Source organism: Nannobrachium achirus, assembly GCF_963921795.1.
Source record: "Nannobrachium achirus genome assembly, chromosome: 16".
In the NCBI taxonomy this organism is placed as follows: Eukaryota; Metazoa; Chordata; class Actinopteri; order Myctophiformes; family Myctophidae; genus Nannobrachium; species Nannobrachium achirus.
This window is the reverse complement of record NC_137823.1, coordinates 60,748,765-60,762,036: the sequence shown is the minus strand read 5'-3', so window position 1 is coordinate 60,762,036 and position 13,272 is coordinate 60,748,765. Positions and strand designations below refer to the sequence as shown.

At 45.1% G+C, this 13,272-nt stretch overlaps 1 protein-coding gene across 2 annotated transcripts in view; it reads right to left on the bottom strand.

Moving 5' to 3' along the window:
- Positions 1-8,177, bottom strand: part of LOC308300653 (DNA (cytosine-5)-methyltransferase 3A-like) — a 101,385-nt gene extending 93,208 nt beyond the window's left edge. For both annotated transcript variants that reach the window (XM_080744529.1, XM_080744530.1), the window contains exons 1-2: positions 8,083-8,177; positions 3,881-4,187 (exon numbers count right to left, since the gene is read on the bottom strand). In XM_080744529.1, coding sequence (XP_080600655.1) covers positions 3,881-3,949 — 69 coding nt within the window. In that variant the 5' untranslated portion in view covers positions 3,950-4,187; positions 8,083-8,177. The remainder of the gene's footprint in view (positions 1-3,880; positions 4,188-8,082) is intronic.
- Between the last annotated feature and the right edge of the window lie 5,095 nt (positions 8,178-13,272).

The following is a 13,272-nucleotide window of genomic DNA, read 5'->3' as shown; positions in this document are numbered from 1 at the left end:
TCCATATATGGGCATAAAAGGGATTTGTTCCCCTGGCATCACAGCGATCTCCATATCTCCATATATGGGCATAAAGGGATTTGTTTCCCTGGCATCACAGGGATCTCTCTAACAGGGCATCATTATTATTCTGTTAGTATGACATCACAGTGACATCAGAGCATGATGTCAGAGCGGCAAACCCATAGACCGTAAAAATGTGTACACGTCTACGCGGACGGACACGGACAAGCTGTGGCGTTTCTCATAGTAAACTGCGACCTTCGGTCGCAACTAGTTAATAATGTAATATGTTACTTTATTTTCGTCTTATTGTCTGTCTACATTTAATATTAAATATTACCTGTATTCAACTGTATTGCTATTATATTTTTGCATGTAAGCAGACACATTCATCTGTGTGTGTGCATGTATACTGTACGCCCCCCCCCCCCACCCCCCCTCCCCACCCCCAAGAAGGGGGTGTAATTCCAACAATGATTAAAGAGGTACAGCAAAATCTATGGGGACAAAACTAACTTGTTTTTGTGTAACTAAAAATGTACCTGTTTGAGCATGTGTGTGTGTGTGTGTGTGTGTGTGTGTGTGTGTGTGTGTGTGTGTGTGTGTGTGTGTGTGTGTGTGTGTGTGTGTGTGTGTGTGTGTGTGCGTGCGTGCGTGCGTGCGGTGGCAGGTCTTTATATAGCCATGCTACAGAATTGCTTTCAGACTTTCCCAGATTTATGAGCGCTGAGTCGGGGCTCTAGGGGTGCAAATGAAAGGGCCCATTTTTCACCTGTGTGTGTGTGTGTGTGTGTGTGTGTGTGTGTGTGTGTGTGTGTGTGTGTGTGTGTGTGTGTGTGTGTGTGTGTGTGTGTGAGAGTGAGTGAGTGAATTTAGACAGACTGCTTCATACTAGAAATGATCCACCTGTGAGTGAGCAGGTGACTATGGAATGCAAAGAGCCCGGTACTGAATGTAAATAAATGACTATTAGTTTAATAATTACACACAAAAGTGCGTGTAACGCATTCCGCGCGCACACGTATAGAAATATGCACGCTTTCAGGACAAGCCTCTTCTCTATGTGTGTCACCTAAAATAAACCCTTTCTCAGGAGGAGCTAACGGCTCTGTTTGCTAGACTGTGTGAGCGTCTATTGGCAATGTCATACTATTTTAGATCTGGTTCATGACCTTGCGTGTCGCGTTTCTTCGCCCCATCCTTTCCCACCGCCCTCCGCTCAATGTTGGTTGGAGCTACAGTAAACCCCTGTGATCTTAATTTAGGTCACGAGAAGAAGGGCTACGGTGTTAACCCTGCAAGGCCCAGCGTTGCTTTTTGGCAACATTTTTTAAATCATTTTTAAAAAAAATGTATAATTAGTTTTCCTGTTCTTTTTTCACATTAACATCACCATTAAATCCTATTGTTTAGTATTACAATGCCATTGGCCACGATATTTCCATATAAATACCCCCCACAGAGAATGACATTCACACCTCCCAGAGAAGTTGAAATTCCAGCGTCTGGACCAACAACATCTCACTTTTTAACTGAAGCTATTCCTCACTAAAACATAAGTAAAATGCCTGTAATATTGTTTTTTGTGATCATTAGAATGTCTAGAACATGTACATGTGTTATTATTGTGAAAAATATCCCCTAAATGCAAATTAGAGCATGATTTATGATTTATGGCTATAAAACCTTACAAAAACATTATTAATTTTTTAACATTACATTTTCCTGTGATTAGGACTCCTACAACACCATCTGATTATTTTTTAACTTTTTTGGGCCAGTAGAAATTAATTCGGGTCTTGCAGGGTTAAATGAAGACACAGGATTTTACAGTGTGCTAGTAGTGCTGTACTAGAACAGTGGCTCGCAACCTTTTCAGGCCGTGACCCCCAAAAATAATGACAAGCACCAAGAGTTGAGGCTTTACATTTTGTATTTTACATTACATTTTGTATTTTACACGGTTCTATTGAGAAAATAGCCGATCTACATGCTCACAACGCCTCGCAACTTCTGCCTCTAATATTTGACAATTTGACCAATATTTAATTTGTCATTTTAGAGGTATTAGAAAAGTCCTCAAATTGTCACTTAAGAAATGTGCAGATACCCTCTCTATACACTTAAACTTTATGCTGGTTCACATTTTTGGACACTGCTCCTACAGATTTTGCCCTAAAATCACGCAAGGCGGTACACACTATCTCTAAAGTCATGTCATCAACATGGATCGGTCCCATTTCCCATATTCCATCCTGATTGGCTACCATTGCCTTCTAAAGTTTGTGTATGCGACCTGACGGTCGCTCATCTCCTGATTTAGGGAGTCTTACTGGTTTTAGAGGTATTAAAAAAAGTCCTCAAATTGTCACTTTAGAAATGTGCAGATACCCTCTCAATTCATGGGTTGCATTTGTAGTCCTAAACGGCCATCTTGAGGACCAACACAGGTGTTTCAGTTAGTTACCCTAACCCTAACCCTATTGGCATAGAACTATGTTCTATGCCAATCAGACCACCATGTGTTGGTCCTCAACATGGCTGGTGTAGGACTACAAATGCAACCCATGAATATACTTAAACTTTATGCTGGTTTGTTTACTGTTGAGTGAGAAAACAATGTTGCACATTAAGCTAATCATCTGGGGACCCCCCAAAATCATTTGGGAAGCCCTCTGGGGGTCCCGACCCACAGGTTGAGAACCACTGTACTAGAAGTAATAATAAGGGTAACCATTGAAAGGATTCCAAAAGCATGTCCCTCTCTCTCGCTCTCTATCTCTCTCTCTCTATCTCCCTCTCTCCCTCTCTCTCTCTCTCTCCCTCTCTCCCTCTCTCTCTCTCTCTCTCTCTCTCTCTCTCTCTCTCTCATTTTTGGTTTTAGCTATGGGAAAACTAACAAGGAAACGGGCAGATTGGTTAACTTCCTGTTTGGACAGGCAAAGTTGGCAATATACCTAACCAGAAAAGAAAAAAATGATGGAGGGCACAGGTGTGACTGTTTAATTGCTTTTAACTCATTGAGTGCCTATCCCGAATTAGTTCGGGATATATTATCGCATCCCAGAGACTAGTTCGGGATATAAAAAAAAAAATAATAATAATAATTTTTTTTTTGAAAAAAATTTTTTTTAAATTTTTTTTTTGGACCCCATCAAATCTAGTGAACATGATTTCAATCGTGATTTTGCATGTTCCACCCCCATACAACCCCATCTAACATACAGGGCAGCCATGTTTGTTTACATAACATGTAAAACATAATGGCGATTATCTCAAGAATGCCTGAACGGATTTCCAATCGGATTTTTTTGTTTGAAAGCTGTGAACAAACTGCACAAATCCACTCCAATGCAATCCAGGATTGCATTGGATTTTTTAGAGCTCATTCTTCTCTGTTTTTTTCCCATGCATGAGGTGTGCAAGGTTTAATCATGGCTAAGTTGACGAAAATAAGGCTTCTAAAATGCTTGGTAGCCAATAGCTAACTTCAAGCTAACTTCATCCTCTTCCTGTACATGCACAAAGGAAAGTGTTCAGGCAAGTCATGGCTGCAGGGCTTCTGCATATACCAGCATATCTCTATGGGATTTTCTATGGCCACTGGGCGCCCTCTAGTGGTGAAAGGGGTGGCACTAAATGAGTTAAGAACTTAGTCAAAGCGCAAGTACTACAAAAAAATGGAAGACTTGGATGCGTTTAAAAATATTTGGAACCATGAAGGTTTTATTTTTAATATGGATGAAATGGGAATCAATTTTGTTGATGTATTGCTCTAAATTTTCTCTTGTGGTTTTAGAGTGATGGTTGTGACCAACTGATTAATGAAGTAGACCTTTTTGTGAATAAAGGAGTTGTTAAAAGTCAAAAGTCTCACCGGGTGGTTGGAGGTGTCGTTCTCGGGCGTCTGGGACGGATCAGTGGCGGCGGGGATGTTGGACGGCATGGCAGGAAGCTCCTGATGGGCACAAACTATCTTTGGGAAGCAAAAAGCCACCCATCAAAAAAAGAAAAAAGAAAAAAAGAAAAAAAGGAGGGAAAAGAAAAGAAGAGTAGCGATTCAAAGCATGGACGAGCAGGCCCCCAGCGGTACCAGGTGTGACTTCATTCAGTACGTCTGTCTGTCTGTCCGTCTTTCTGCAGCGGGTCTACCTGTCTGTCTGTCAGTCAGTTGTGCTTCTCTCCTGGGGGAGACAGACAGAAAAACAACACCTTGAGTGAGACACACCTCCTACACACACGCACGCACGCACGCAACGTAAAGGGACAATTTATGGAAAATGTAAGTAATCTCAGTTTGTAGAGAATGTGTCTATGGCAACACACACACGCCTGAGGTTTGAGTCTGTGGAACAGGTGTGTGTGTGTGTGTGTGTGTGTGTGTGTGTGTGTGTGTGTGTGTGTGTGTGTGTGTGTGTGTGTGTGTGTGTGTGTGCGCGTGTATGTGTGTGTGTGCGTGTGTGTGTGTGTGTGCGTGCGTGCATGTGTGTGATGGATGGGATTTCTGCTCATGCAGAACGGCAAATACTCCAGTTCCAAGCGATGACAGGTTTACACACACGTGCACGCCCACATGCACACACACACACACACACATGACCTTCCATCAATCACACACACACAGGTGTCTTTTAAAAGAATCTGGTGGATGTCAGGATCTGTTGGACAGGCAGCGTTTGACTGATGTACGGCAGGAAGAAGCAAAGGGCCTGCTACTAACTCTGTTCATTGTGTTGGACCTGGGAGCTCAGAACATTACATGTCCCTCTGCGGGTCCCACTCAGGATGTATAGCCTATTACACTACGTCACCCACTAACAATGGACAGTAGGGCAGGGTTGCTGATGGAAACACAGCTTGGAGGAGTACAGTATGGAAGCAGTGCGGAGGACACGGGTGTACAGTATCCACCAACCACCACACCCCCCAGTCAGGGGCGTCACTAGGGGTAGGAAAGTGGGACTGAGTTACCAGGGACCAAGGTGGTGGAGGGGCCTTAATTATTTTATACTTTAGCTATTGAAAAACAGCAGATATACAAGCTCACAGCGCGGCACCGAGTGCCGCGCTGCGAGCTTGTAGATCTGCTATTTTTGAAAAGTCGTGAAAATGTGTGCAAATCTTTGAATATATGTATTTTTTTAAGCGAACATTTGTAACTAAAATTTTGCTTCTGGGGGGGTCCCTGGAACTCAATATTTTGAAATGGGGGTCTGTGGCCAAATACATATCATTTTGGGGGTCCTTCACATGAATTGAGCTCCACTGACATAGAAACATAGGTTTTTCAAAAAAAAAAACTCAGAAGGATTTGAAATATTCAAAGATTTTCATGATTTTTCAAAAATAGCAGATCTACAAGCTCGCAGCGCGGCACTCGGTGCCGCGCTGTGAGCTTGTATATCTGCTATTTTTCAATAGTTAAAGCACGGGCCCGCAGTGAATCCTTGTACCCAGGGCCCAGAATTTGGTGCGACACCCCTGCCCCCAGTCAGAGCAGAGCACCCAGCCCCACGGCCCAAAGGATCCACCACCACACCCCCCAGTCAGAGCAGAGCACCCAGCCCCACGGCCCAAAGGATCCACCACCACACCCCCCAGTCAGAGCAGAGCACCCAGCCCCACGGCCCAAAGGATCCACCACCACACCCCCCAGTCACAGCAGAGCACCCAGCCCCACGGCCCAAAGGATCCACCACCACACCCCCCAGTCACAGCAGAGCACCCAGCCCCACGGCCCAAAGGAGCCCAATAGAGGCTCAAGTCGCTGGAGTAAAAAGACACTTATGTAGGCCAACTTTCACACAATCACACGCAACACATGGAACTACTCAGATAATAAAGCCTACTACTTACTGTATATATCATGCATTGCCCACGAGTAGTACCCCGTTTAGTACCACTTTCACACCACTATACCCAGTTCATTGTAGTGGAAAACCTGACACAAGTGTGTGGGGTGGGGTGGAGTGCAGTGGGGCCATGCATATGGAAAAGCGGCTTTAAGCCTACTACTTACTTTATATATCATGCATTGCCCACAAGTAGTACCCCGTTTAGTACCACTTTCACACCACTATACCCAGTTCCTTGTAGTGGAAAACCCGACACAAGTGTGTGGGGTGGAGTGGAGTGGGGCCATGCATATGCAAAAGCGGCTTTAAAGCCTACTACTTACTGTATATATCATGCATTGCCTGCCCCGTTTAGTACCACTTTCACACCACTATACCCAGTTCCTTGTAGTGGAAAACCCGACACAAGTGTGTGGGGTGGAGTGGAGTGGAGTGGAGTGGGGCCATGCAGGGTTGTCAACATTGGACTGTCAGAATCCAGGAGATTTCTTTTTGGGGGGTGCGCGGAACTCCCCAACCGGGGTCTGGGGGGTCCTCTCCCCAAAACTTATTAATAGATATATTTTCCTGTGTTTTGTTGAATTTTGTGCATGTTTGGTACATTTATCAGGCTTACTTTACTAGCATGTGTACAATTTCAGCCTAATATGCCAAATGTAGGTGTACAGATCTGATGACAGAAGCAAGACATCTTTAATAATGACGTCTCATCTGTAAGTCATTACTTAAGTGAATATCTATATGATCTTGCATGCATTGCCCCCACCCCTAAAGCCCGGCCATGCATCTGGAAAAGCGGCTTTTAGTAGTAAGCCATACACTAGTGGGAGGAGAACCCGTTGCACTGAGGGGAAGACACTGCAAAGCAACGAGGAAACCCAATGTACAGCTACCACCAGACGCTGGCCTTACTTGCCTCTTATTAAAAGGCATATCAACGTGTGTAGCCTACTGTACTCTCTCTCTCTCTGTGTGTGTGTGTGTGTGTGTGTGTGTGTGTGCTGCTGTTGTCTCGAGTCGAACGACGACAGACAGATTATTGGGTCAGGTAAAAAAAAAAAAAAAGAAACACGAGCGCGCGTCTCCTCACCGAGTCCTCAGACGAACGAACCCGTTCAACCCCATTAGGCGCGCTCCCGTGACGTCGCCGCGGCGACGGTACCGCGCACGGTGTGTACCGTGTGCGTGTGTGTGTGTGTGTGTGTGTGCGTGTGGGGCGAGACGGTGCGCTCTGCTGTGCCTGCGGCGGGGGGCAGCAGCTCTGCTGGTCCATAGCGCTATGTCACCGCGGAGCCCTGGTGCTCACAGCCTCGCTGCTCAGCCTCTCGTCTGTAGTCAAAAATACAAAATACACGTTCGCTACTCACCAAAACAAAGACGGTTCTGAGATGTCGAAAGCCTACTTTCCTGAGTGGCAACACTCGGAGCCCCCCACCTCACCTCTAAAATACACCTTTTCGGCCAGAAAAGAAAATATCTCACCCGAAGTTTTAGCTACTCCACAGCGCCCTCTACAGGTCTTGTCAATAGGAAATGCCATGGACCAGATTTAGCCTTCCGGTGAAATATGTTGGTTTCTGGCTAAAAAACTTGTATTTTAGACGTGTAGTGGGGGGCTCGGAGTGTTGCCACCCAGGAAAGCAGGCTTTCAACTCCCTAAAGCCGTCTTTGTTTCGGCGAGGAGCGAAAGCGTATTTTATATTTTTACCACAGACTAGGAGAGTGCGCAGGCATTCTATCGGGCTCATCGGTGACATAGCGTTACAGAGAACACCGTCTGACGCTACGGACCAGAGCTACGCTACTGCGGGGGGGCATCATGCATCATGTGGTGGCGGAGAGCCAGCTGTATGTATGTTCCATCAGATGGACGCAACACCACCAGCACGTCTGTTAAAATAATAAACCAGCCAGCCAGGAGAGTTGCCTGCCAAGCCCCCCCCCCCTCTCATACTGTAGGCCTCTACTGTACAAAGAAGTCCTCAAGTTCACACGCCGTGTCCGCGTTTTAAAGCGCTCCGTATTCACCAATATTTTTTTTTCTCTCTCAAACGGAGCCCCGCCGCCGTTGGTTGTGTTTTAACGTAGCCTCCTCTGGAAACGACGCGCAAGCAAGCAAAGCAAAGCAAGCGCCGACTTGTTCGTGCGTAATTTTATTGCTGTCTTCTTGTCGGTCAAACCGCGGCGCGTCGGAAGGCATTAAGAAGGTTGTTTTTATAGTTACCGTGTTGTTGTCCTCTCTCCAGTCCCGACTCCCAGCTCCCAGGCCCCGGTCAGACCTCCCAGACACCTTGGCTCTCTCTCTCCGCTCCGCACCGCTCTCTACCGGCTCTGCTGCTCCGCTGGCTGCTCGGCTCTCACACCGGCCTGCTCGCATCCAGCGGCGTCACTTCGGCAAAAAGCTAAGGTATGGCAACATGACTGGTGTCTTGCACGCGCGCCCTCATGTTGCCATACCTTAGCAACAGGCACCATGAAAAGTTCATTTTGTTATTTATTATATTGTAGCCAAGGTATGGCAGCTGCCATAGCTTTGCCATACCCCAATTGACGCCCCTGCTCTCATCTACCGAGCCGCAGAGGCCGCCGCCGCACCGGGAAGAAAAAAAGTTTCCGCCGGGTCCTAGAGTCTCTCATTTAGTAGAGAGAATAAAAAGAGATAATTATCTGTGGTTGATTTCTTCTTCTTCTTAAATATTTATACGTAATTTGCAGCGGACCTGTGTTGTGCCAGGGACCCCCATAATAAGATATTTGTCAACATTTGTGAGTGATGCTCCTGGAAGGAGCTATAGCTCCAACATCTGGCTTTGTTCGGTCAATTCTGATGGGGAAAACGTGTAAATATATGGCCTACAATACATCTTGGCACAAATGGCTGAAATGGTGTTAAAATGTCTGGGCTTAAAGGACAACATAGTTTTGTTTTTTCTTCTTTTTTTACTTTTTTTTCATATTTTAGATTATAATTAGACTGTCAAAGTCAAATACACAGAGGGCCAAAAAAACAAAATTTGCTACAAGTCGAGGGCCGGACTGGTTCAATGTTTATTTAAAACTCACGATGTGTCTGTCAAGGATCGCGGCAATGCGTTGTAAGCATGCAGAGTTTATTTATTTTGATGGGGAAATTACTTTCTTCTCATTGAACTGTACAGCGTTGCTTGTGTTGCTTTGCTTCGTTGTGACAATGTGGAGGACGGCACGAGTCACGGCCGCATACACAACACATGAACGCACTGTTTTACATCCTCCATTCTAAATCCAAATTTCCCTTTTTGGTTTGTGATTGGCTGCATGGCTTCAACTGTCTGTCTAAGGAAAGTATGAAATGTGCTGTGGTTGGCTGGCCTTATCTGAACATTTAGCATGTTGTGTTACGCTGTTTTGCGTGCGGCTGCGACCTGCGGGCCGGTTCCAATAGTAATTAAATATCATCCTGGGGCCATAGATAATTCATTCACGGGCCGGATCTGGCCCCCGGGCCTTGACTTTGACATATGTGAATTAGAGAAAAGTGTTTTTATTTAGGCTACTGCTTTATATCGTTTTAGCGATTTTGATTTCAGTGTTTGAGGGCATGCGCAAAGTAAAATATGTATTTTTAGACACAATAAGGCGGTGATTTCTTTATTATTATTTCACAACCAGCCCCCTTAAGTCACATCTGCCCACGAAAGATTGTGGTGCATCTTGGGAATGGGCTTATTGTGTCTAAAAATACATATTTAGCCACTTGTACACATGCTCCCAACCACTGAAATCATTAAAAAAGGCTAAAACGATAGAAAGCAGTAAATGAAACATTTTAACACTCATCTTTTCTTTTCTCTAATTACAATATAAATATATGAACCCTTTAAGTTGTCCTTTAATTAAACTGAAGCGTGGCCTGCATTTGGCCTAGATGGCTAGATATGGCCTAGATATGGCCTACATCTGGCCTAGATATGGCCTACATCTGGCCTAGATATGGCCTACATCTGGGACAAACTTCTCAAAGTTTATTGTACCCCCCGTTGCCCAGCCAGGGTCCCATGAAAACATTTTCAAAAATGTCTGGCTTAAACAGAAGCGTGGCTTACATCTGACCTAGATATGGCCTACATCTGGCCTAGATATGGCCTACATCTGGCCTAGATGTGGCCTACATCTGGCCTAGATATGGCCTACATCTGGCCTAGATATGGCCTACATCTGGGCACAAATGGGTCAAAGTTTGTTGTACACCTCCCAGGGTCCCATTGGCCAAGCTTCGCAGGACACGCTGTGTGATTGGCTAGCGCCTAGCAGGACACTTGATGAAATTAACTCGTGAATAGCACATCTCACTTCACACTATAGGCGTGATTTTCAACCCACAGCTCACAATGCTGTGCATACATCAGAATCACAAGGCGTTGCGAGCTTGTAGATTTGGGTTAAACTGATTTTGTGATTTGGTCATTTTTCCCTGCGGAACCCCCTCAAGACCCCTGGGCCTGTACCTCACTTTCAGAGAACCATTGAGTAGAGTACGTTCTCGAACATTTCTATGCCAAGGAAGAGGAACGTCCAAATTGATACGTATTTGGCCACGCCCCACCCCCATCTGAAACTATGTGATTGATTGATTGAATATTTTATTAGACAGAAATATAAACAAGTATAGTCAAAACACAGTCCAAAAGGATTACGCTTCAGAGACCGGACATTTTTAGTAGGCGTACAACACACTTTGAGCGCTTTGTGCCAAGATGTAGGCCAGATGTAGGCCAAGATGTAGGCCAGGTGTAGGCCAGATGTAGGCCAGGTGTAGGCCAGGTGTAGGCCAGGTGTAGGCCATGCTTCATGTCCTGGACAAAGCCAGATGTTGGAGCTTAGCTCCTTCCAGGAGCACCGCTCAAAAAATAGCGAAAATATCCGGACAACAAGCTTTTTATTATCGCTTGGCTATTTTCTGATTAAATAGGCATATAAAATAGTGCTTAGTTAAATTGTTACTCCTTTTGCTGGGAACCTTGCAACCTTTGCAAGGTCCCTGGACCCCATGTTGAGAATCAGAGATATCATTTTCCTCATAATTGCCAGCCACGTCTTATGTTCATTGAGAAGAATTGCCTCTGTGTGTGTGTGTGTGTGTGTGTGTGTGTGTGTGTGTTTCTGTCTGTGTGTGTGTGTGTGTGTGTGTGTGTGTGTGTGTGTGTGTGTGTGTGCACATGCATGTTACATTAGTTATCATCTATCTATGCGTTTCAATCCTAAAATCCTGCACCTGTTTTGCTGGGTTGGTTTCAACGGGTTTGGAAGGCTCTCAGGATTCACAATAGGTGCTATTTACCCAATTCAGGGTTTGAGAAGGAAAATATGAGTCTTTACAATTACAATTGTTTGGCCAGTGGTGTGTGTGTGTGTGTGTGTGTGTGTGTGTGTGTGTGTGTGTGTGTGTGTGTGTGTGTGTGTGTGTGTGTGTGTGTGTGTGTGTGTGTGTGTGTGTGTGTGTGTGTGTGTGTGTGTGTGTGTGTGTGTGTGTGTGTGTGCGCAACTCAGGAGTTATTTATGGCGGTCCAGAAGGTCACAAACAACAGAGAACCTCAAAGAACTTTCTCCAGTCTATAGTTCACGCTCCCCCCCCCCCCCCCCCCCCCCACCTCCCCACCATCACACACAGAGCATGACCTCTGAAGGAGCCCCATGGGAAACATGAGAGAAGAGCTCATCCATACTAATGAGCAGGGGCGTCACACCAAATTCTGGGCCCTGGGTACAAGGATTCACTGCGGGCCCCCCATGAATGTTAACTATTGAAAAATAGCAGATATACAAGCTCACAGCGCGGCACCGAGTGCCGCGCTGTGAGCTTGTAGATCTGCTATTTTTGAAAAATCGTGAAAATGTGTGCAAGAAACCTATGTCAAGGACCCCCAAGATGATATGTATTTGGCCACGGACCCCGATCTCAAAATATTTAGTTCCAGGGACCCCCAGAAGCAAAATTTGAGTTAGAAATGTTCGCTTAAAAAATACATATATTCAAAGATTTTCACACATTTTCACAACTTTTCAAAAATAGCAGATCTACAAGCTCGCAGCGCGGCACTCGGTGCCGCGCTGTGAGCTTGTATATCTGCTATTTTTCAATAGATAAAGTTCAGGGCCCCTCCACCTTGGGCCCCAGTAACTCAGTCCCACTTTCCTACCCCTTGTGACGCCCCTGCTAATGAGGACAACGTTATAGGAAGGAGCACGGGTTCTTCAAGCTCTGGAGGATGAGTCCATAATAAGCTTCTCAGATTCCATACAATAATACTAGGGGTTCCCAAACGTCTTTTAGGCCATGACCCCCAAAATAAACAAATTTGCACTGGGGACCCCCACCCTGACAATTAAGCACTTGGAATTGTAGGCATTACATTTAATGTGACTCTGTTCCTCAGATAAATATTGTGAAAATAGCAGATCTACATGCTCACAACTGTCACAAGTGAGTGCGAGGCGTTGTGAGCATGTAGATCGGCTATTTTCACTATGTTCACCTCTAGCTTACTTAATATTTGATAGTTTGGCCAGTCTGGTATTAAAACGGTCTTGAAAGTCCTTAAATTGTCACTTTATAAATGTGCAGATACCCGGTATACACTTATACTGTGTGTTGGTTTGTATACCGTTGAGTGAGAAAAAAGAAATACATTAAACTAATCATCTGGGAAAATACTTTGGCGACCCCACTTGGGGTCCCGACCCTAAGTTTGAGAACCACTGTAATAATACAATAATGTGGGTCTAGCAACCAGCGTTGATGAAGATGAAGGCTGCCGAAACATTTTACATTTTTATAAAGCCAGTCTAGACTGTCTGTCACATGGAAAATCAGTTGAATGTTGCAGGCCATTAGATTATTAGTGTACATGACGTGCCTTGGTGTAGGTTAGTTATTGCATGAATAGTAAAAAATAAATATTTAAAATGTTCACTTATCCTGCAAAAAAGTGATTATCATGTGTCTTCTGCAGAACGGTCTGGCTGACCTTTTGCAGAAAGTGTATGAGCTAATCAGCATCTGTTACTCACAGGGTAGCACAGACACTGATTGGCTCTTCCACTTTTTGGTTTCTGCAAAACGCCTGCCAGGCTGCCTCTGCAGAAGATGCATGATAATGTGAATTCACACGCACCCTGGCCACAATATGACTTCCGGTTGGTTCTAGCGGAAGTGGCGGAAGTGCTGTGTTTAACGGAAGTTACGTCATGCGTTCGCAGTCTTCCGTTGAAATTCTCACGGCGGAAGTTGAACAGTCTCTGCCTGATATTGTCACCAGGCTTTTCTCTTCGCAGATGAGTAAGCCTGGCTACGCGAGGCTAATTCACACGACCGGGATGGTTTACCAGGCTAACGAATAGGTAAAGCTGCTACCCAGGGCCCTCAAACTTTGGA